At 37.4% G+C, this 24,348-nt stretch overlaps 2 protein-coding genes across 5 annotated transcripts in view; both read left to right on the top strand.

Moving 5' to 3' along the window:
• Positions 1–8,361, top strand: part of LOC103023525 (CREB-regulated transcription coactivator 2) — a 31,923-nt gene extending 23,562 nt beyond the window's left edge. For 3 of the 4 annotated variants that reach the window (XM_015601314.3, XM_015601312.3, XM_007233355.4), the window contains one exon: positions 1,317–8,361. In XM_015601314.3, the coding sequence (XP_015456800.2) occupies positions 1,317–1,519 (203 nt within the window). In that variant the 3' untranslated portion in view covers positions 1,520–8,361. The remainder of the gene's footprint in view (positions 1–1,316) is intronic. The other variant, XM_007233356.4, reaches the window with a different exon arrangement.
• A 1,794-nt stretch (positions 8,362–10,155) lies between these two features.
• LOC103038730 (DENN domain-containing protein 4B) overlaps positions 10,156–24,348 on the top strand; it is a 54,599-nt gene continuing 40,406 nt past the window's right edge. The window contains exon 1 of the mRNA XM_022673594.2: positions 10,156–10,632. The gene's annotated coding sequence lies outside the window, so the exon portion shown is untranslated. The remainder of the gene's footprint in view (positions 10,633–24,348) is intronic.

The raw sequence follows: 24,348 nt of genomic DNA, 5'->3' as shown, positions 1-24,348 counted from the left end.
TCTCGAGCTGCATTCTCTCCAGAAAGTACGCTGCTGGCTGTAATCCTGCTGGAGTGCAGGATTAGGATTTGCTGTGTTTAAGGCCTGCGTGAGTAACGGCAGACTCACACTAACATGAGTCAGGTTAGGCTTTTATAAATTGAGCTACTCCATATTGTCTGACAGATCTAGTTTTAACGCATTAGTTTTATTTTGATTTTGGCAGGCATTATGCTCATTGATCAATTCCACATTATTTTACTGCTGTTTGTTTTAATACACAACCAGAACACACATTTATAAGTATTATTTAAGTATATATTATAGTATATATATTTAAGTATTATATAAGTATTATTTATTAGTATATATTTAAGTAGCAGCAACTGCAAAATATTTTTTCTGAGTTGTTAGATCAGAGAAAGCTGTTTTGTTTTGTGGGATCATACAAATATAGCAGAGTAATGCATTCTTCTTTTCTAAGAAATCAAATAACGTGAGTGGTTTATCCTCCGAGACCTTGCAGGGCTCTGTAGTGTGCGAGAAAATGCTTACATTTGCTGCTTTTCTTTTTCAGTGCGAACAGAATTCTAATGTATGAACACTAATGTGAGAAGAAATTTTTAGCTGAGCAACGTGTCATCAATCTGTGGATATTAAAACATGCACATATTTTATTTTTAAACAGTGTTACTGGAAAACTAAATATTCCGATTCTGACAGAAGATGAGAAGGAAATTGACCCACTTTACTCATTTAATCATGGCCAACTGGGTTTCAGAGACTTAGGCGCTGTCATTTTGAACTTGGATTTTGGGTTTGAATCCAGGACAAAGTTGCTTGCTGTATCTCTGAACAGATTCTAATTGCCCAGTGATTCTGCACCAGCAGCAGTTCAAACAGAGGCGGGATCTGACTTCTTTTCTTTTTTTTTTTTGTTTTTTTTTTTTGGTCTAATTTCTGTGTTTTTTTAGACTTTAGAACACCCTTGAAATTGCCTTAGCTTCCCCATTTATACTGTCATCACTGACCATTTTATGCAAGCTAACAAATACGGATGGAATTTAACAGTACATCTGGAACTTGCATGGGCAGTATTGCCAATAGTTCAATGACCACCTCCATATGGACATGATGATGAATAAGAAACTTATTTTAAAAAATGATGACAGAAGTTATTACACTGTCAAGTTATTTCACAGTGTACAGTAAACTGACTCATCTTTATTCAAATAATGAATCAAACTTTTGAATCCTCTCACTTATTTTTTTTTTTTCTGCTTCATTATTTGATTTAATGCAATGTCTCTGTGTGCCTGCCTGTCTCTGTTCTGCAGGCGACTCTCCTCCTGGTCTGTCTAAAGAGATCACCAGTGCTTTATCTGGAGTGCCAGGGTTTGAAGTGGACCCATTCTCTTCAGATGACCCACTCAGGATGGACCCTCTGGCTCTGGACGGACTCGGCATGCTCACTGACGGAGACCTGATGCTGGCGGATCCTGCCGTGGAAGACTCCTTTCGTTCTGACAGACTGAAGTGAATGAGGGGAAGGAGGAGTGGATATGAAGGGGAACGGAAGGACGGGTGGAAGCTTCTAGTATTCAGGAGGAAACAGAAATTGGACTCTCCTCCTACAGCATCTCTGAGCAAAGAGGGAGTCTTTAAGGCATTCCAGTGGGATTTCTCCTCACTCTGCACCACCGCTTGAAAACTGCTGAACAGATTCCTGAATGGGACCAAATGCATTGGCTGAACACGTCTTTTGGTCCAGCTGTTTTGCTCCATGCGCCAGGCACCGATATTTCTCTTGTGATGCAAAAGTAAATGTAGGCATTAGCTTGGCTAAACCCGAACTGCATATTAACAGATGCACTTCAGATTACACGACTCTCACACAGGCGTCCAGCATGTGATACCGGCTCTGGGATAGAGTTTCGCTCAACTTGAAAATCTGTGACGGGAGATTCTCCTTTTTTTTGTATTTGTGCTCTCCTGAGAGGATCACGGCCATGTTTCTTTGTGCACTCAGTGAAGAAGAATCGCCAAATATACAAATATATATATATATGAATTTTATGACCAAGTTGACCACGCCACTGTTTGCCACTGATCGTAAGGCTCATGCTTTGTACTGAAAGAGTATTTATTAATAATTCCAAACTGAAGTATGCTCCTTCAGTGAGCTCATTCTATACAATTCTATATTCTCACATTGCCTCAACGTGAACTGAGAATCTGCCTTGCAGTTAAATAACAAGGCTTTAACTAAGTCCAAGTCCAGTCTGCTGTAAAGCCCCAAATGAAGAACAGTTAAACAGTTCTGTATAAAATGAGATTTGTGATTAAAAAAAAAAAGATCACCAATATTCCCATCCAAAATATATTTATAAATATAAATCTATATATTTTTCTCTTTAATGCTTCCTAAGAAGCATAAAAGCCTGTGTTTTTGTGGTCGTGATGTGACTGTGGCAGTGTATAATAGCAGTACGTGTTCATTCTGCTGCTGCTGCTGTTGTGTATGTCCAGCTGAGCTGGTACACCGGAGCTCAGTTCATCTCCTGTGTGCCTCCCCTTCCCACCTGGACTGAAATCTGCAGCCCTGCGAATATAATTTAGAGAAGCCTGTGCTGTTGCATTGCAGTTGCATGAACTGAATTTACCAGGAGGCTGATTTGCATCCTGATGGACACACGTCGATGCATTCTTCATGTTCTAGCAGCTGTCCCTCATGTGGTTAGCTTGTGTCTGGTGGAATATATATGTGTGTGTGTATGTGCGTGCGTGTGTGTTTTTGGAGCTGGAGAATGCAGTCAGATATATTTTTCTCCGTCACTGTGATATGCATCTCTTACTGCTCCCCCTGCCTGCCTTTGCACATACCCGCTCCTGAACAAGGCCATATTCAAAGGACTACATATTTTGTGTAACAAATAGTGTGTACTATTAAGTTTATTTTTTAACAGAGTAAGTCTAGATGTACATGTATATAGATGTATTCGTATAATAATAAGTCTATAAATTAAGGAAGAGAAGCCTATTTCTGATGGAATGCACCAAAGCATTGTCATTCAGCAGGTTGAGTTTTATTTGTTTAAGCCACAGGATATTTGAGTCTGCTTTTGTCTATCTGTTTGCCTTCTGTGTCGTTTGCTCGATTTCTGAGATTTTTATTAGCTCTGCGTTTTCTTTTCTTTTTAACAATTTTTTGATATTTTTAGAAAAATGTGTACAGTTGCAGTGTTTTTCTCTTCACTGCTATTCCTGTGTTACTAATCTCACTTATATTGGTTACTCGTTTGTTGTCATGTGAAATTGAAGCATAACATTGCTGTCGCGCAAAAAACTTGTATCTTCATTGGTTTTCACTTTTTGACTTTGGCTATGTTCACATTTCCAGCCTTTTTTCAGGTTTATATATTTATAAACTTAAAGTTTACTTACAGAAAAGACAGTGCAAGCATGATCTGTTGCATGTTTAATGCTGCATAATGCGAACAAACATGAAGAAGGGGAGTCAGATTATGGCAACACTGTCAGCGCAGCTAAACAACAGAGGTGATGTATATAAATACAAATGTAATTGCATAACTGTGTGCACGTGTTCCGCTTCAGGAATAGATTTGTTCACATTACAGACAGATAGATAGAGATTACTCATCACACATTTATGAATGTGAACTGACAAGATCCAAATCCAAACTGAGCAAAAATAAATAAAATCTGACTTTATTAATGAGGCTTGTAATGTGAACATAGCCATATTGTGGCAGTTAAATCACAGTCACAGTTCTTAACATAGTTTTAAAATTTAAAATGAATGGACCAATAGAAATTCTCCAACATGTCTTACAATCAAATCTTTTTACACTGACTTCCATTAAAAGCCAAAAAGGCTTTTTCCTTCTTCTGGTAAAAGCTTAATATCCGTTTGGAAAGGCGAGTTTTTTGTGTGACAGCAACAATTATCGTGTCTGAAAGTACTGCCAGAATGTCCACAGCAGGAACTAATTTTATCTTACTGTAATGATGATAATTATGGACAAATTGTACCGTTTGCCCACAGATGTCCAGCCTGTGCAATGGCGGTGAAACCTTAAAGGCCAGCGCAGGTCCCTTTTTACAAATGAACTCTGTTTCTCTCCCTTTCCCTGTTAAACTGTTTATCTAGCACTTTTATACATTTCAAATGCTACACAATGCAGTGTGCCACTAGCATGACCAAAAAAAAAGAATCAATAAAAACAATATATGCATGCAGCTGTTGCTTGCAGAATGCTGCTGGTTGAGTTTTTAATAACATTCTGCAATTGCAGTTGGGACCAACTGGGAACACACCCTGTTGTCAAGTACATTTAGAAATGTGTAAAGGTGCTAGATCACAGTCTGATGTCTGGTAATGCTTCAGAACTTTGCAAACAAAATCCTTGTATTTTTTGTCTGGCCCTATTACATACTTATGCAGATTTTTCTGAGCTTTTTGTAAGTGCTTTGTGTAATTTTAGAGCTATGGAGCAAAAATGTACTTTGCATAAACGTATGGGAAGAAAAAGGACCAGGGAAGGCTAAACTTTGAGAGTAAGAGATGAAAAAAATTGGTGCAGATTTGAGTGTTAGTTTTAAAGGTTAAGATCAACCCAGACTGGAAACACTTAAGGCTCATTTATAATTGTTTTATGTATAAAAATGATTGACAGTTTTAGACACTAACCCTTGAACACAAAAAGAAGACAAACACGAGTTGTCTCCTAGGGTTGCAGGGGTCTACCATAGTTATCATACCATGTATATTTGTTTATTACTGGAATTGGTGAAAAGAAAGTCAAGCAAACAGAGAATTTCATTTGTGCATATGCATCTTCAGCATATGCCCACCTCAGCATTAGCATTGCGGCTAAATCTCTCCAGTACTGCTGAGGCCAGCTGCTGTATTTGTTAGCATTGTTGCTTTCAGTAGTTTAGCCCAGCTGTTAGCATTGCAGCTAGCCTATTATTCTAGGCTTCATAATGCAGGTTCAGAATAACCTATAATACGTAATATACACATAACTGTAAGACTTACTCTTACTAACCAGCCCTTAGCCTGTCAACAACTGTCAACAAGAAATCCACTATAGAAAACGTATAAATTCTAGAAATTATATCCCATTGCCGTTGCCCAGTGTTTTATTTACAGATTTATTATATCAGACTGTTTACAACAGTTATGATACCATGAAATTCTCATACTGTTGCAACCCTACATAATCTGTATTCACATTTGTATTTAACATTAAGTAAAAATGAGCCTTTAGCCAGTATAACCATACTTCCACAGTTCTAATGCTGTTTCCAGATTTTGTCGATATTCTAGCAGCTGCACTTTGAAAAAGCTACAGTATGTATTTGACTTTTTATTAGACAATCTCTCAGTTCTTCTGCATGTTGAGTCCGAGTCTAACTCGTGCCGTGTTCCTGTGCTGAAAGAAAGGCATTCTTGGTGGCATTGTGAGAGCTTACAGTCAAAATGGAGTTAAGAGTAACACCTAGGTTCCAGATCCTCTAGTTTGCTCAATATTTTTGATATTTCTTAGGCCGTCTTTAACACCAGCTTTGTCCCTGAGGCTGAAGGCATAGCGGTGTGCACGAAGGTCCTATACGGGTCATCCGCCGTCTTCTTACATATATGCAGTGTCTATGTAAAGTAGCCTTATGCCTGCACTAATTTTAGATTTCTATAAAGACTGTGCTTGTAAACACTCAGTGGATTGTGGGTACTCAAGAGATTGGTTTCTTTTGCATTCTTCTTTTTGCATTCCTCTAGGAATTTGACTGTTTTTAGTTCAAGCCCGTCTGATTGAGTGATTGATTGGATTCAGGTAGTTGGACGATCCAGTCTTAATCATGGTGTGCCGCTGCAGTGGTTGTAGTAGAGGGAGGATGCTCTTTGGGATGCTGTGGTGTCGGAGCAGTCTTTGGAAAGCTGATTCTGGATGTTGGTGTAGGACAGGGGGTCATCAGTTCTGGACTATTTGGATCATTACTTTTTAATCAGACACACTTATTAAACAGATGAGTCAAGTCTGAACTCCAGGACCAGAACTGATGACCCTCATTTAGTCCGTTTCATTAGTTAGTTTGCAGTCAAAGGGCTTTTGGGCAGTCACTGACGTTCCTTGCTTGCGTCACGTTACCTTTTTAATGCTTAATAGTCTGAGACCAGTGCTGCTTCCAAAACCACATACTGTGCTGATTTGTGTGATGTTTTAAGAAGTTCATCAGAGTATCATGGGTATTGTCAGTACTAATGAATAGTTGATCAAGGTCCATGTACACTGTACTATGTTCTGTTGTTTCACATTGTAAAAAAGAAAAGAAAAAGAAATGGCTTAATTTTACAAACTAATCATTTATCTACAAATAACAAACAGAAATGTAATACACATTTGTACTTCATTTATCCAAATCTAAAATTTCCTGTCACTTCAAGTAAAGATATGAATATACATAATGTATAGGTCTGGAAAAAAATAAGAGACCACTTTAGTTTCTGAATCAATTTTTCAGATTTTGCTATTTATAGGTATATGTTTGAATTAAATCTACATCGTTGTTTTATTCTATAAACTACGGACAACAATTATTCCAAATTCCAAATAACAATAGTCATTTAGAGCATGTATTTGCAGAAAATGAGAAATGGCTGAAATTACAAAAAAGATGCAGAGATTTTAGAGCTCAAATAATGCGAAGAAAACAAGTTCATATTTATAAAGATTTAAAAGTTCAGAAATCCATATTTGGTGAACCATTTTGGCATGTTCTCCTCCACCAGTCTTACACACTGCTTTTGGATAACTTTATGCCACTCCTGGTGCAAAAATTCAAGCAGTTCAGTTTGATTTGATGACTTGTGATCATCCATCTTCCTCTTGATTATATTTAGGTTTAGGTTTTCAATTTGGTAAAATCAAAGAAACTCATAATTTATAAGTGGTCTCTTAATTTTTTCCAAAACTATATATATATATATATAAAATTATTTTATTTATTTTTTTAATAGAGGCTTACTGCATACAACATATCTTTTATTTTCTTTTTCCATATTGTTTCATGTTTATGAAGATCAAATCTATGCATGTCAAATATACAAAAATCTATACAACACTTAAATGCTCACACTGTGTTAAAACAAGCACTTTTGATAGTATGTGGTTTTGGAAGCATTCCAGGTATGGCTACAAAGAATCTTGGCTTGTCTTAAATGTGTAGATCAGACAATCTTGGTGTGCTCTCCTGTATGTGAGAGAACGGTGGAGGTACATCAGCAGTCAGGGACGTGAGAAGATAAAGATTTTATGAAGTATGTTAGATAAAACCAGCGCAGGTCGCTGCTGCAGAGATGAGGTGATGCATTTTTAATTTAGCCTTTTATTCATTTTGTGTAGCATTTTGAGAGGTTCTCTTTCCATCCGGAGCCTCTCAGGATGTGGGTTTACTGAGAGTGCTGGGAGAGCAGTAGCATCCATAGCTGTGATTTCCTAACCCAGCCCTCAGACTCCGTATATCTGTTCCATCTCAGTCCTGATCGGCCAGATTGCATCTCCAAACTGGCAGCCTGGAGTGGTTTTGCATGCTTATTGCCTGCAGGATTGAACTTATTACACGTGTAGATCTGTATTAAGTTTGAGTCCGGGAGGACTGAGCTGGGACACACCGAGGAAACCTGTGATTTAAAAAAGATTGAGTTGATTTTGATCAGTTAGTTAGTTTCTACCTAAGACCACACAAGGTTGCGAAAGATTTTAGATCATGACTGTGGAAGCTATTTTCTTGAAATGTGAGAAATGTTTTTTCTAAAAAAAAAAAGAGGAAAAAAAGAAAGCAAAAACTATTTTCATATGTTACAAATGCATGCGCAACTGTTTTATGCACGCTTTTGACCTCTAACTGCACTGTAGAATGAGACTTGCCATCAATGTATTAAATGAAAACCAACTGCTGAGTTCATTAAAGCGCAGTTCTGTTCTCTGCCAGAGAGGGGTAGCTGTTGAACAGCTAATAAGAGCTAATACAGAGGTCTTAAGACATGGAGGCGATAAAAAAAAAAATGTTCTCTATTCCGTTTTCTGTGTCATTATGTGCTTGAGCTTGCTATTGTTTGCTAGATCTAGCTTTATTTCTAGGTTGAATATGGAAAAATGTTTGCTTTTTAAGTCATACCTTTACAATCGTTATTCTTACATTTTCTTTTTTGTTTCCTTTTTTTTTTGATAACCAGGGAATCCATAATGTTGTAAATAATTTACCTAAACCATAGGTGCTTCTAACAGAATATTTTTAAGACTGTATCATCATGATATTTTACAGAAAAAAGAAAAATAAAGAATTTAATTGAATGTGTGCAAGAGGGTCATTGAAATCCTTCACTTGGTTTCGTTTCTAATTCTCTTTGTGGGGAAATAATTAGGCCTTTTTCTTATTCTTTATATTTGAGACATAACAGGTTTTTTTCTGTATGTCCAAACAGATCCTGCCACCCCTTGTAATTTACACTGCTTGTAAAATCAGCATAGAACAGCACACAAAACATTTCCATTTGTATTTGTGTGTAGTGCAGGACTAGGCAATGATTTTAATTAGGCAAAAAGGGGGAAATAAAGTGTAAAACCTCTAAAGACACTGCCTCACTGAGTGTAAGATGTGAACAGACTTGTTTGGCCCAGTCTAATAACTAGCTGTTCATCCTGCGTACACCATCCAAACCATCACTGATCATCAGTAAATTTTGCATTTCATTTAAAAAACTAGAGACCAGAATCTGGAGGAAGAGGGAGAAACATACAGTCCAAGCTGCTTGAGGTCTAGTGTGAAGTTTTCACAATCATTGATGGTTTGTAGAGACATGTTATCTGCTGGTGTTGGTCCACTGTGTTAAATCAAGTCCAAAGTCAGAGCAGTGTTTTCCCCCAAAATCTTACAGCACTTCATGCTTCTCTCTGCTGAAAACTTTTATGAAGATATGGATTTAATTTTCCAGCAGGACTTAGCACACTGCCAAAAGGTCCAATTGGTCATATAATAGGATAATATTATTTTTTTTTTAAACACTGATTTTTGGATTTTCGGTTGTAAGCCATAATCACCTACAGTAAAATTAATAAATGCTATCTTGCTATTAAATGCTATAAATGATATCTTCATAATACAAGTTTCACAGCTTTTACCATTTAACTGAATTACTGAAATAAAGTAAGATTTTAATGATATTCTATTTTTTAGATGCATTAGTACATTGTGGCTTTGCAGAAATGGTAGCAGAATCACCATGCATATGTTGAATAATAATAATAATAATAATGTTTTTATCCTATTAGAACCGTTAATCATACCAGACTTTTACGTTTTTTTCACGTATGACTAGTAATTTTATTAGTAGGCTAATAACAACCTGCAAGTGTTTTAGTGTTTAGCAGTTTACAATACGAACTCTCTGCATCGATTTAATTTATGTATCAATTTAACCCTCCTGTTGTGTTACGGGTCAAACTGACCTGTTTTAAAGTTTGAAGATTAAGGAAAAATAGTTAAAAGTATTTTTTTTAGTATAAAACTTCTTCTCTTTGCCTTAACTGGTGTAATCGACATATAATATGAAAATGGTTCCTCTCACATATTGCAATTTTGGTCTTTCAAAAGTAATAAAGTAGTGAAACATTTAAAAAGTTCGAACATTTGTTTTTTTTATGAAAAACGAGTGAATTATTCGAATTGAACCATAACCTGTTAAGAGGTGAGGAACAGCACTATACTAAATACTGACTATATTGATCATAATAAGCAATAGAGTTAGTTATAAAATATTCACACTGTTTGTTAGGATTTTTTCAGACATATTTTGGATAGTTAAACATGCACCGTTCAAATGAACATAATAGGAGGGTTAAATATATTTTATTAATTTATTGACCTCTTGTTACTGACACGCCCCCAACTGGGAAACTCGGGGCTCATCTAAAAATCCGAGTTTCCTACTGGTAAATACGAGCTTGTGGTGGCGTTCCTGTGCTCTTATCTCGTAAATCGATATTTCTGACACGACTTGAAGGCAGCATAAGTTTTAGAGGAAAAAATCTTAAAGATTTGGTAGCAAATCTAGCTCGGTTAGTGTGGAGGGGGTCTGATTATCATGCCCTGCCGGCAGTAGTCAGTGTCGCATTTCCAGCTGCTCCTCCCCCGACCAGAGAGCAGCGGCGCATCGCCCACTCCGACCGGCTGTAGTGAGAGAGAAAGAGAGAGAGAGAGAGAGAGAGAGTGCGTGTCTCTCTGTGTGTCTATGGTTTATTTTTACTTTCCTTTTTTTCTTCGCTGCACGATGATGACCCAGGACTACGGATCGTCTGTTGGTCGCGCTGTGTTTTCACTGGAAACGAGGCCGGTCTGTTTATCGGCTTGAATCGTACGGAGAGAAGAGAGACCAGCGGGGTTTGTGTTGATTGGTCTCGGTTCAGTGAGGCGCTGATCCCGGAGCAGGAGTCGCCCTCTCTCCGCTGCGTGCTGCGCTTCTCCTGTTCAGCTGCAGCGGAATGGACGTGCGTGCCTTCAACATGACCTAAATGTGCCCAGGGATGTCCCTTACACCGCGGTGTCTGAGCAGCCAGCGCAGGTCGAGTGGTACGTGTTTTTTTGTGTTTGTTTTGGGGGATTTTAATGTTTATAAATATCTGTGTTTTTGTAGGAAGTCACCTCTCAGCTCTGCGTTAGTTGGTTAGTAGTAACGTTAGCCGCCGCTTCGCTGCTGCTGCTGCCTCGGCTGCCGCTGCTGTCAGAGCCCGGCAGGCAGGACTGCTGGTGCCGGGGAACAAGGAGCTAGCTTGCTAACCGTGCTATCATGCTAAAAACAGCCTTTTTGTGGCGTAGTTCTCTGCGTGTGAGAAAGAGAGAGATCGAAGCTGTGTTTAAATAGCAGGCTGGCTTTAGATAAACCTTATACCCACAAAGCTGCTCGCTGGCTAACGGACTTGCTAGGTAATGGTAGCTTGTGTTTGGTTAGCTAGTCAGTTAGGTTAAGTAGCTTAGCTTTATAGCACTATATCTAGTGAGTGAAAGGACTAATATGTATTAAAACAGTTAGCTATAAACCTAGTTAGTTAGTTAATTTAGTTATTTTTATGTAGTTGGGTAGTTAATTTATAAAATGGCCAGGGTATGTCAAACATTTTAGCCTGCTAATTTACCTAAACCTATCTTACTAACTAAGTAACAAATTTAGCATCTTTTGACTGCAGTGTTTTATTCAGTATTTTCATGTTTTAAATGATCACTAATGAGTAGTCCCAGGACTCTTTTTTGTAAGTAAATATTGGCAATATGCTTGATCGGTGGAAACAGTTTAGAGCCCAGAAGGGCTACAAGACAGATGCCAGACTGGCTATTTTTTTCCTTAATGGGTAAAACAGAGCTTCAGATAAAGTTCTCTATCATAAACTTTAAGGTAAAAATAAAATATTGATTAAATACGTTATCATTTTACATTCCTTTAACTTAGCTCATGCAAACACACTTTTCTGTACATTGATTATGTACATTTTGTTTAGATCATTTGCTGTGTAGAAAAATGTGATACAACCACCTTGTTCAGATGCTTCACACAACAAGCCACGCACCATTTTAACAGTACTACACTGAAAAATGGCTTAAAAAACACAGTAGATTACATGACTGTGGGCTTTTTTTTGATAACACTTACTTTGAATTGTGATCTGTAACACACTAAACTAAACTGATGGACATAGAGAGAGAGAAGTCACCTATAAGGTCCAGCCACAGAGAAAATGATTAGATCTACTCAGAACAAAAAGAGACCCATCAGCTCTCTGTGTCACTCTCTTACTATGCCTTTCATTTTCTGTCTTGCTTTCCATGATATTATATATAATTTATGGGTGTCAGGAAGCCTTCTATCTATATGTGGGAGACTCCCCTGACTTCTAGGAAAGGTGGGATGTCTGCAGGCTTTAATAGGATGGCTTTGTTTGTCTGTGGGCAAGTAATATATTGAATATTACTACTGTATAACTCCATGTAAGTGCACAGCTTGGAAAGTCTGCAGGACTAAACTTAATGGTAGTACAAAACCGTCTGCTTCAACGTTAAATCACACTCTTATTAGCTATGTGTTGTTTCTTTGCGGGTAGTGTTTGAGTAGCTTTAGTGTGATGGCCTACTTTTAGGGTGTTCTCACACTTGTTGTGAAAAAGCTCAAATGGTTGAGTTCACACTCAGCACACATTTTTGGTTTGTTTTTGATGGAGCTCATTATTACAGGTTTGTTTTCACACATTATAATGTCTTCTGAGAGGTGACTTGATGACCTAACTTCATACAACACCTTTGTGCTTACAGGTTTTGCAAGCTTGTAGATACCAGATTTATTCCTAACAATATACAAACGTCTAGAAATTTGCCAACATTGTTTAGTTAATCAAAATGTAATACTGTATTACACTTAACACCTTATTACATTATTATAAATTTATTTCATTTTAAAGTTGATAATTCGATATACAATATTATATTATTGATTTTGTTAAATTGCGAAATTGTCTTATATTTCTGGGTTTGATTACATTATTTGTAATTAATAACAATTTAAATTGCTGCAGTCTAATTCACATTGTTTGTGTGAGCCTTTGGTAGGACACTAAAACACAGGCAATAATAAACAACAGTTGCTGAATGTAGGACAATGCAGATTACTAACCAAATATTTTTCATTATAAAAAGAGCATATTTAATCCTCTATTAAGCAGGGATGCACAATGATATCGGAGTTATATTGGTATCAGGCAGATACTTGCTGACATATTTTTTTGTATGTTAAAATCCATTCATTTAAGCAATGTTTTGTTCATCTTTATTAGAGTTAATATATCTATTGTTTCATTTAATCTGTTGATTAAAAAAATAGGATTTAAAGCTGTGACCAGTCTATGTAAATATGTTAGCTTAAGAAATATGAAACCGAAAAATGTGAAAACAGATTTCTTAGGAGGCACCCTTCATTTTATTGTTTGCATACATTTGGGTAAAAGCTCAAATTATTTAAGATAAATAAATATAAACATTTATTTAATAAGTTATACCAGCATGTCTAGTCTCCTTTATAAGTTATAAATATGTATATTGGTATCAGCATCTACTCCCACATAGGTGCATCCATATTAGTAAGCATCTAGTTAGTTTAAATGCAAAACAACGTTTGAAATTTAATTACAGATTAACTTTAAATTTCTGACTAGATCTCTCTGAGTACTTTATGTGGTCTTTATGTGGTCCAAATCTTCAAATTAAGACGTTAATTGACACCCCTCAATTCAAGACTTCCAGCAGCAGATCTGAACAGTGGGAGCCTAATGAGACCCTTCACACGTGGGGCACTGGTATGGCAGATTAGATAGATGGATTATTAAATGAGTGAACGGACAAACAAAAAAGTGTGAGTGGAGAAACAGATGTGCTGGCTTGATAGCTTTTGATTAGGTTTGCCAAGTTTCTCTGAGTGAATAGAGTGAAACTGTGGGGAATGGAGAGTTTTGTTAAAGCTGTGTGGGCAGAAAAACAAATCTCATCAGCCTTGTGATTTCTGAGGAGCCCATATGTTATCCAATAGTGAGACTACCCAGTTTACACCAAAAGGGGGAAAATATGTAAAATATCAGTAATTTATTAGTTCTTGGAATATTATTCATGGGATGTACTTTGTACATGAATAAAGTGTGGCCACAAGTTCAATGTTTAGTGAAAATATTGATTTAGGTTTACAAGATTTAGGTTCAGCAAGATGCTTGTGGGTGCGTGTTGATGTGCATTGCCATGAACAATTAGCATGGTGGCTAATCTAGCAAGCTACCTAGTGAGCTATCTGTTACTTTTTTTCTGCTAAGTTTTTTTTTTTTTTTTTTTTAAAGAATTGCTCCAGTATATGAGCCAATGAGCATCATAATAAACTGAAAAATAAGATGCAGTGTTTGTGAGCCCTTTCATGTTAAGAACCACACTGTTGAGAGTAGTAAATGAAGTTGGACCCCTGGACCCCTGTGTCTGCATCTAAATAATTTGTTGAATTTTTTTTTTAGAATATCTAAACTCAATCTGCCGCTTGTTGCTAAATTGCGCCTACAAAACAAGGCCCTGCATAGAAAATAATAATAAATAATAATAAGTCTCCTGCTGGTGTAAATGCAGGGTAAGACTCCTGAGCCTTCAGTAGTACTGCGTAGTTTCAATGCTTCACACGCTTAGAAGTAGACATATCTGTTTGTATGATATCATCTCATCGTCTCTCTCAGATTCTCATCCAGCTTTCACCAGGACATGTCATCTCATGTTGTTGTGTTTACTACAGGAATGAAAACCCTCCTTTATTACAGGGACAGTCGGAATTCCTACAGTCGAGAGTGAAGCTGTACTTAGAAGCATTTGCTTATACAATACAACCAGCTTAGATGCCAGTTCTGAGTGCACTGATGAAAAAAGTGTGTCATCTAAATGCCATTCTTTCATTCTTGTGCTCATGCAATAGCCTGTGTTGTCAGGTTGCCAGAGAAGTTCTGCAATTGGGACAGATCCTGTAGCCTTTATTGTGACACACCTTTTATTAGTTATTTATTTTTTTATTTATCTTGCATAACCCAGTCCAGGGCACAGCCGAAGACCGCCACAGAAATACTGAACAAATACACACTCTTTTATGTTCAATTACGACCCCAGTGGGAACTCTGGATCACAAGCCGTTCGGGGGCTCAGGCGTGCTGTGGAGACACAGTCGAGTGCTTCCTTCTGAAGGAAATTCTACTTTTACACAGATGATGTCGGTTTGAGGAACTGACTCTTTAGCTGGGCTGTTGAAACCGCTTAGATGGATCTAAAAGAGAGAGAGAGAGGAAATAAACATTAAGGCAAATTTAACCATAAACCTCTTGAAGGAAGTCGAGCACTAACACGAAAGGATATATATATATAAAATACTGCATTGGTAGAGTTCTAGAGCTCATCAATCATGTTTCTATCAGTTTGTTATATGAAAGACTATAACATTTAGCTTTTACACTGACATGCCAAAAAACATAGGACAGGAATTAGTATTGGCCATTTCTTTTGTCATTTCTGATGGAAGATAAAGAATGCTGCACTGATCGGTAGGATATGTGTGTGAGGTCTCCTGCATTGAATGTGGATGTGATTTCCGCCAGAGTTGCTTGTCTGTTTGCATGGAAAATTCTAGCCGGACACTGCCAGTCATGATCATCATCACTCACTGTGCTGTGTACTGTAGGCGGTAATGCTTTTTTAATGTATTGCGAGTATGTGACAGTGTGGATTGAGGAATGTTAAATGCATGTTCCACTTCAGATATGGAATATCCCATCACTCTGGCTCCCACTATCAGGCCTCGCTCAAACTAGATAATTCACATCTTCTTGCCATGAGCTGCTGATCAGTTTAAAACACACTATAGGCTGTTTTAACTATGGGGCAACTGGATTCATCATTTAAAATGTATTGCAATAATGGTAAAAATATCAAGAATCATCAGGTATAGTTTTTTTTGTTATTGTTTTTGTAATCCCACGATGATCTTATAGAAGAGCTCATTTATCACAGTTAGCATTCTGCTATCAAAGCAGCCTGTGCATGTTACAGGCCTGTGTGGTTCCACAGACTCTGTGCAGCTATAGCCCCAGCAGACCATGTTTATTATTCTCTGTGTTCTTCTGCTCTTTTGTATTTGTGTTTTGGAGATAAAATGTGTCATTCTTTGGCCTGCACCAACTCTTCCGTACTAAAGCTGACTAGTGCCGTGGTAAATCAATTTTGGAGACGGCTTAAAATAAGCACACTCGCTTTCTCCCGCTCTCATTTTGCAGTCTCCCACTCTCTCTGTCCTCCTCTATTCACTTCCTCTTTTGTTGCTCTCACTTTCTGTCACCCCTTTGTCAGCATAGGCCTCTGCTTTGTTGCTGATGCACTTTATCCCTTTCCTATTCCAGATCATGGCCAGTCGAGGACTCAAGGCTCTGGGGTGTTTATAAATATCCATTTGGTTGTGGTTAATGGATGCGAGTGTGATAGCTAATAGTCTCAGCGGTTTGTGGTATTGTTAATATCACATAATAAGAACAGAATCTATTATATCAATTCGTATAGTTGATTCAAAGGTATCATAGAATGTAATGACATATTTGTTACAAAGCAGATGCCCTTGAATACCACACTACATTTACCCCGTAAATGTAGCTATTGGCATAGCTGGAAGTGAGACTCTGAAGATCTGGTATACCCAAAACAGAGCTGCAAAATTGGGTAATTGACTGACCCCATTAATTATTAATCTCAACTGTTACTTAAAATTCTTGACTATTTTTAACCCTTTTTTATAATTCAACTTACTTAAACTGCTTATTTAAAAAAAATGGGATTGCATAAAAATTCTAATTATAATTACTCTAATTAATTATTACTTTGGGACAGTGTGGTTTTGTTGATACTGGAGAGTGTCTCTTCAGCCCCAGATGTGGGAATAGGGCTGCAACTAATGATTATTTTTTTTAAATTATTGTCTAGAATTTATCTTTTTAAATGTAAAAAGAATGTATTATTTTAAATGTAAAATGTTCTAATGTTCAGTGAGTAAATATGTAATCTGATGTGTTTGGGCAGCCCTAAACCCTCCCCATTGTATTTCTGTCACCACAGCACTTTGTATTTTATGTTGCATTGCAGTTACAAATTAACTATATATAGTCAGCACTAAAATTAAGAGATAAAAATTTGGCTTGACTTAAAAAAAAAGTGTTAAACCCAACACAAAAAGAACCACTGTCTGACACCAATCTTTATATGTAAACTGGTCATTTAAAACCAATACATTTTTTTTATCAATACAATATTGCAAAACAAAATATCACTAAACGATACAATACAATGCAATATTGATATTGTCTTATGCCTCTATTGTTTTCAGCCGCAATCCATGTATCTGTAGGTTGTGTTTTTGAGTCTTGGTGTAAATGTTACAGACCCTGGGAAAACACCTCTGCTTCTGCTTACAGTCTGACTGTGGAAACAACTGCAGCTTTAATGTCTCTCGTGTCCCAGATATCAGACCTGTTACCGGTGACTGATTTGTATGAGCTTTTTGTGTTGTGTGAAATTACAGTTTTTTTTTTTTTGTACAGTGCTTTTTCAGCCCCTGTGTGGAACTGTCGACTCAGCATCAGTGTGACCTACAGGACACTGTTCTGAGTTTACATCCGCCTGTGAACTGGTGGAGTGACAGTGCTGTAAAGACGTTGTTGCCAGACCAAAATCTGGCTTAGCAATTACGCTACAGCTGCTCCTGAACAAGGCTTTATCCTGTCTTCCTCTCAGAAGTGTCTGACAGCTGCTCTTGCTTTTAATCCAAGTAATTAGAATTCTTAAAATTACAATATGAAAAGGCTTGACTAGTTTCAAAGATTCCAAAAACAATACTTTTATGCAGACAAACAAATGAAAAATATTGTATGATATATAAATACTATTAAAGTCCATGTATTCAATTCAACTTTCATTATACTGGTCATTATACTGATACAGGGTTGTACAGTACAACAAATGTATCTAGCAAATGTCACCATATATCTGAATAGATCTAAATGAACTTAAGTACAGTAAATAATACAATAGTTTTACTTATTAGTTGGTATTTTGTGAGCTAGTTTAAAGAAGCTGAAGGCTTGAGTGTGTAATTTTGTTACATTACATAATTAATTAATTAATTAATTAATTAATTAATTAATTAATTAATTAATTAATATTTGATTGATCGATTTGCATATTGTGTGTGTCTGTGTACCAAAATATAAGGAAACGTCATCCTTGCTTAAAGCACAGTCGTTACATATGCAGAAATGACCGTAATAAAACGTTTTATAGAGGTTAGGAAAGGTTATTCAAATTTTTAAGTAGGACTGGTATGGTTTATTAGTTCTGAGAAACACATTTCAGCTATGAGTGGAAAAAAATGGTCTTTAATGAAGAAAATTGGTGATAACATTTATGTTTTTGGTTAAATGGCTGATTGCTTATTATTTTAGTCTACATTGTCTATATTTGTGTGCATTAGATGGTGATAAAACACATTTATCGCTAAGTGCATGATTTTAAACCATTTTCTTTCTTTGGAAAAGAGACCTCAAGAGACCTAAGCAAGATTATTTTCTATGTGGATTCAGAGTCACTTTTGGTTTATTTAGACAGCAAAACATATTCACTGATTTATTTGATATTTATTGATAAATTAATAGAAAAACACAAACTGTGAGAACTTCTTTTTCTGAAGTGAAGTTGACTGTGCGGCCCTGTCTACTGTTTCCTCTGTAAATGAGTGGTGTATTTCTGAACGGGCTTTAAATAGAGACGCCTGTTTGAAGCAGGCCTCTCTGCTGTTCATAACTCTGTGTTGACAGAGCTAAAGGCTTGCAACACGTGGCCAACCAAAAACATTCCCATAGAAGCTAAACACACTCTGTCTACCATGCTCTATCTACTTACTCACACACTCTGCAGGCTAACACAGTCTGCAGTTTCCTGTGCGATCTATAAAGTTCTTTTTTCCTCATATGTAATAGGTATTCAACTATACACAAGTCAGCCATATTATTTAAACCACAGTCAGGAGAACCCTACATCATGTAATTATCTTGATACATCACATGTGGTACATGAGGTGAAATAAAAATGTATTCCCACGGTCCAGTTTACATGCAATAGCAATTGTAATAGTATATAAATATGAATATAAAATACAAATAGATTAAAAATAAAATAATGACAGAATAGTTTAGATAGATACACAAAATATAAAGGAGTGGGGGAAGTAGCAGCAACATGAAGTCCAAAATGCAAGTTGCTATAGCAGCATGAATAAAAAGTGATAAATTGTGCGGGTAAAGTGACAGATTTGAATATGTGAATATTGAATACATGCATTTGAATATGTAATTGTCCTTGTAAAGTTTCAGTTCAGCCTGTTGGTTAGGTAGAGTTTAAGAGTCTTACAGCTTCTGGAATAAATGTAAATCAGGGGTGTCCAAACTTTTTTTGTTTGGGGCCAGAAGCAAAAATATATGTGCAGTCACAGGCCACAGACTCTGTAATAAAAACTAAAATTAAAATGTACCACTTTGGCCTGTTTTCCATGGTACAACTGCGCACTCTCAAAACTTTTAGACTTTTTGCTCTTTTTTTTACACCTAGTATTCAAACTTTGATTCTCATATTATAAAAACCAAAAATGGAAAGCACTACAAACCCTACTACCTCACTGGACTCTATTGCACACTGTGTAATAGAGGTAATTACTACCTCACTGGTCTTTTTTGCACACTTTTTGCACACTGCATAATTTGCACACTGTCTTGTTATTTATTATTCTTTGTCTGTATTGTGTTGTATTGTCTGTCTGCACTTTTGTACTGTTGCACTATTGTTCTGTCTACACTGTGTTTATGTGCACCATGGTCCCTGGAGGAACGTTGTTTCGTTTCACTGTGTACTCTGTATATAGCTGAAATGACAATAAAAACCACTTTGACTTTGACTTTGACTAATAGCGGCCCAAAATGGCCCGCGGGCATAGTTTGGACCCCCCTGATGTAAATTAATAATGAAGTGTCCAAATCATGGCAGTTTGGGAACACTAACGCATCTAAAATTTGTGAGGTGTTACCTTGTGAGTGAGACTGAATCCTCACTATGACTTGTTTATGCAATCAGAGGTGTCTCATATTCATTGCAGGAGACCACACTAACACATTCTGCTGGTCAGTGCGGTGTCCTTTAGCTTCCAAGGGACATGGCAAAAGTCATAGTACATTATACTTGTTCCATGACTTTTGGCATGTGTATGTAATTGTCAGTTATCGCCTGAGTTATAATAAGAAAGGGCGTTTTGTTAGAGAACCTTAGAGCTACAGTGCGGTCAACAAGACAAGCTTCAGTTAAATTTGAAGCTGGTGAGAAAAGAGAACACCCTCGGAGCTCATGATGTAATAGTTTGTGGTATTTCTGTCAGTGCAGCCTGTTGTCTCAGCCTGGGTCTGTTCTTTGTGCTACGTGGCAGCGCGTATATCTGCAGACTGTGTCCACTGGTGATTGATCATCACCCTGCTGTACAGTAAGGCATTGTGGGATGGCCGTGTGCCTGTGAATGGAGGAACAGTATTGGTCTGATACAGCAGCATTGACGTACGGGTCACAGTGCTGGCCAGGGCTATCTCTCTCACTCCCTTTCTTTCTCTGTCTCTCTGCCTCTCTCTTTCTTTCAGTGTGAGAACATGCAGTTATGTATTGGCCCTGTATGTAAGCACATATTTTAAGAAGCCACTGTTTACTTGTTTTCGGATGTGAAAAGTGTGCAAGTTCCTGTTTTAATATTATTCTTGATAATTCCAAACACAGCAGGATCGCTGCAGGTTTTGTGAAACAAACGCGTCCAAATATTTGTGGATACCACTTTAAATTAATGCATAAGCTACTTTGAGGTGAGATGGTGATCATCCAGCATCCTGACCTTACTAATGCTCTTAGTGCTGAATGCATTCAAATAATAATTATGTCTTATATTGGGTATCTGGAATATATGGATTATCTCTCTGCGTGTAGTAGTAAGACTTTTTTTTAAGCCTAGTTTTAATGTAAAAAAAATATATATATATATATTGTCCTGCTAACACAGTCTGAATGGATTCTCTGTCTTCCCTATTGGCATCTCCTCTTCCTCAGGCTGACAAGCAACAACGAAAAGGAGCAGCTATGACCTCACCAAAGTGTTCTCCCCTGAAAGACTTGCATCTTACCGTCCTAAAAATAAAAATTCACCACAGGGAAAAGGGGACCACAGGGAAAAGGGGAAAACTCTTTATTTAGTTTAGCAACTTTACATTACATGGAAGGTCTTTGAACTTTTAATGGTTTACCTTTGGACGTCTAATTTATCTTAAGTTTTTTGAGTTATCTAAAAAGAAAACATGCATTGAGCTTCTTATTTCGGAGCAGTTTAAAAAAAATCATTCAGAAAACCCCAGAAACTAAATATTATTACTCCAAACCAAATGGCAACATATTTAGACTAAGCAAAAAAAGGATTCCCTGAGAATCATACTGACATTTATTCAAAAAGCTGTTGTATGGATTTTGGTTTTCTTGTTAGCATAGATGGTAAAACCTGACTACTGACTTTATGCTAAGGTTAATTTAAAATCAGATGTCAGATTTTTCAGTTCCAAGTAGGAGATTTCAGAGGGAATGCCCCTACAGGTTGGATTTCTTACTTGGAAGTTTGAAAGGTCTCACAAACCCAGGGATTACCAAAATCCAAGTTGCTTCACTGCAAATCTATAGTTATAAAGGAAGCAGGATGTAACAGTTCTTTATATTAGCATTTCTATCCATATTTGTATCTCATTAAATCAGTCATACCCAGAGTACCATCTAACTTTTAACAGGGGATGTGTTTTCCTGTTGTTTAAATGTGCAAAAATGCATATAATACATGATGTATCGGAGTCGCTGTGCTTTTCCTTCGAGTGTGCTGGCTACCCAGTAATGGCTACACATGTATCAGAGGAGGTGTGTGTTAGTCTTCATTTTTGTAGTGTTGAGGTCATTACTAGTGATGGGTTGGGCAATTGACCTTCCAAACTGGGGATATAATGGGATAAAATTAGAAATAAAATAAAAAGTAGGGCATATTTTGACTGGATTTTCTATGAGGCACAGGTCAAACCAATGGGTAAACCCCAAGGGCTAGCTAACCTTTAATTAAAGTAGCGTTGAATTATTAGACTGTTTAACTAGAACATCTTCAATGTGAGTTGAACATAATTCCCAGCTCTGACCTGAGCAGTAAATGGAAATGCAGCATTCATTGAGATTGCTCATATATTCATAGATATGCATATATATGCATAGATATGCATGGGCATGTGTTACAGAAAGGCAGAGCTCAGACGCACCACAGGCCTTGTGTATGTGTGGCCACAGCACTGTCTGAGGGGTCTGAGCAGTGAGAGCTCTGTTGTTGCTGTTTTTGTCTTTTTTGAGCTCTTATCAGTTCCTCGCACCTTGACCTCCTACTGGAGGAATTTTCTCTCTCCCACACACTGAAGACTTGGTGGCAAACTAACAAAGAAGCTGAAGTAAGAGAAGAGGGCGGGTTACAGCATTTTGATTCGAGATAACCTGATTTAACGGCTAGCTTGTGAGAGAGCATCAGATGAGAAGTCATCTGGTCTCCGGATGATGAACCGAGAAGCGTGTGGGTTAACATACGCAGAGTTTTAGTCGTTGTGGGTGTTTGCTGTGCTGCTCCTGGTTTCCTGTGTAGGTAACTGTGCTTACCTTTGTGCAACGATTTTAGTGTTGCTGTTAACCCAGTGTAGACTCGAGAGTTTATGGGTTGTCAATGCTGAACATTTAACTTTTACATCAGTGTGACTTTACAGGACAAGTTCACTGGTCCAAACAAACTTTAAACTTTAAAATATTTCTCATCGTACACATACATAGCTCTTTTCCTATCTTAGTTATTTTAACACATGTGGTTTACATTTATGTTTAAAGCAACTGGTGTAGTTATTTGGGTAGGATGGTCCTCCCTGTACATAATCGGTCAGTGGGATACTAGCAAGCCTATTCGAAACAAGTTGCACTAACTGTTTTCATTCATTACTAGCATTGACTGCCAGACAGGTAGCTAACATAAACATTATTCACATATTGCATTACCCACAGTGTTGCTAGCCTACCTGCTGCTAAATTCTGCCATTCTGTCAAATTCTGTCACAAGTAGGCCTAATTTATCCAGTGTAAATAGTCACTTACTGCTCTTCCTTTCTTTTCTTTCCTCTCTGGTTTCTTGATGGATAACTCTGCTTCATAATTGCTAAAGTGCTGAACTAGTGGGAAGAGCCACATTGAAGGGGATACTAATAATGGTATTATCATACTTTTCATTGACCAGCACAGAATTTAAAGGGGAGCTTGCAGTTTGTCATTGCATTCAATGCAAATGCAAATATTGTCTGGCGGCCTTTGGCCTTCTCGGGGCCTTAGGTAATTGATTGGTTTGCTTGCCTTGTTGCAACGGCTATATGTCCAATTGTTTGGACATGTAAGGTATAATGCACCCTAGCTTCGAGGCCATCCAGTGCTTTTGGGTTGAGTTGGAGATGAGTTGGTGTGGTGATCATCATAGATATTGACCTCAGTGATTCTCTTGTTGATAAATGCAATCAAATCCTCACAGCAGGTATCCAAAATCTATTAGAAAGTCTTTCCTGTAGAGTAGAGACAGTTTAATGGTCTTGATTTTGGGAGAAATTTTGAATGAGCAGGGTTGTGTAGCTGACAGTCAGTGATGGTCGGTCAGTCTGTGGTTTGGTTGTCTTTTAACAGTCAGAGAAAGCTTTAATTGGTCAGTAGCTGTTCCAATTCTCTGTTTAAAAATCAAGACATATAGTGTTTGCCTTTCCAGTATAAATCTGTTAAGCCCCTAGACACCAGACTTTAATTTGGCCTTTTACGTAAAAATGAGTTTGAAACCCCTGATTTAGACCGCGTTTACATTGCAGCCTGCAGTTCTGCATGTGGTTTGTGAGGGCACATGCTGTATGAAGGTTTATCTATCTGTGACCTCTTTGTAGGATCCTCTCATGCTTTTGTTATCAGACTGACACACTCTGGTTCTCTAATTATGTCATCTCTGTTTCTGCCTGCAGCGGATCTGAGCCACACACAACGACATGTGCACATACACGCGCACACACACACACTCTTACACACAGGCATACGCTCACATGCTCTGGTTCTTAGCTTGTTGCCATGCAACCATTCTGTTCTAATGAGTGAGGAAGTTGGGCAGCGTGGTGTGGATGTTGAGTTGAGAGCGTGATGGAACATGAATTTTTCAGCACTGCTGAAGTTTTCACTCTGAATAATCACACAATCATCAGTTCAATTGATCTTTACTGCCTGTTTCTTATTTCTGCCGTCTGTATTTCTTCGCCTTGACAATTTTTAACCATTTCAAGAGCCAGGACTTTAAGTGGGACATGGTTTATGTTCCTAAACTTCAAGAGAAGTCTTTCAGTTTGCAATAACTTTTAAGTAGTTAGTGAGGAATGTGCCGTATGATATAATACAGCTTGAGGTTTTAAAGAATTTAGTCATTCAGTGATGCAACAATGTGCAGTTGTTATTTTGATGAATATCAAGGCTGTTGTCATTATTTCACCCCCTTTTGACTTTACTTGTGTTTTTTAATTCATTGAATTAGCAAAGCAA

Source organism: Astyanax mexicanus, chromosome 6, assembly GCF_023375975.1.
Source record: "Astyanax mexicanus isolate ESR-SI-001 chromosome 6, AstMex3_surface, whole genome shotgun sequence".
NCBI classification, from domain to species: Eukaryota; Metazoa; Chordata; class Actinopteri; order Characiformes; family Acestrorhamphidae; genus Astyanax; species Astyanax mexicanus.
The sequence above is the reverse complement of the archived record's forward strand: the minus strand, read 5'-3'. Positions and strand labels throughout refer to the sequence as shown.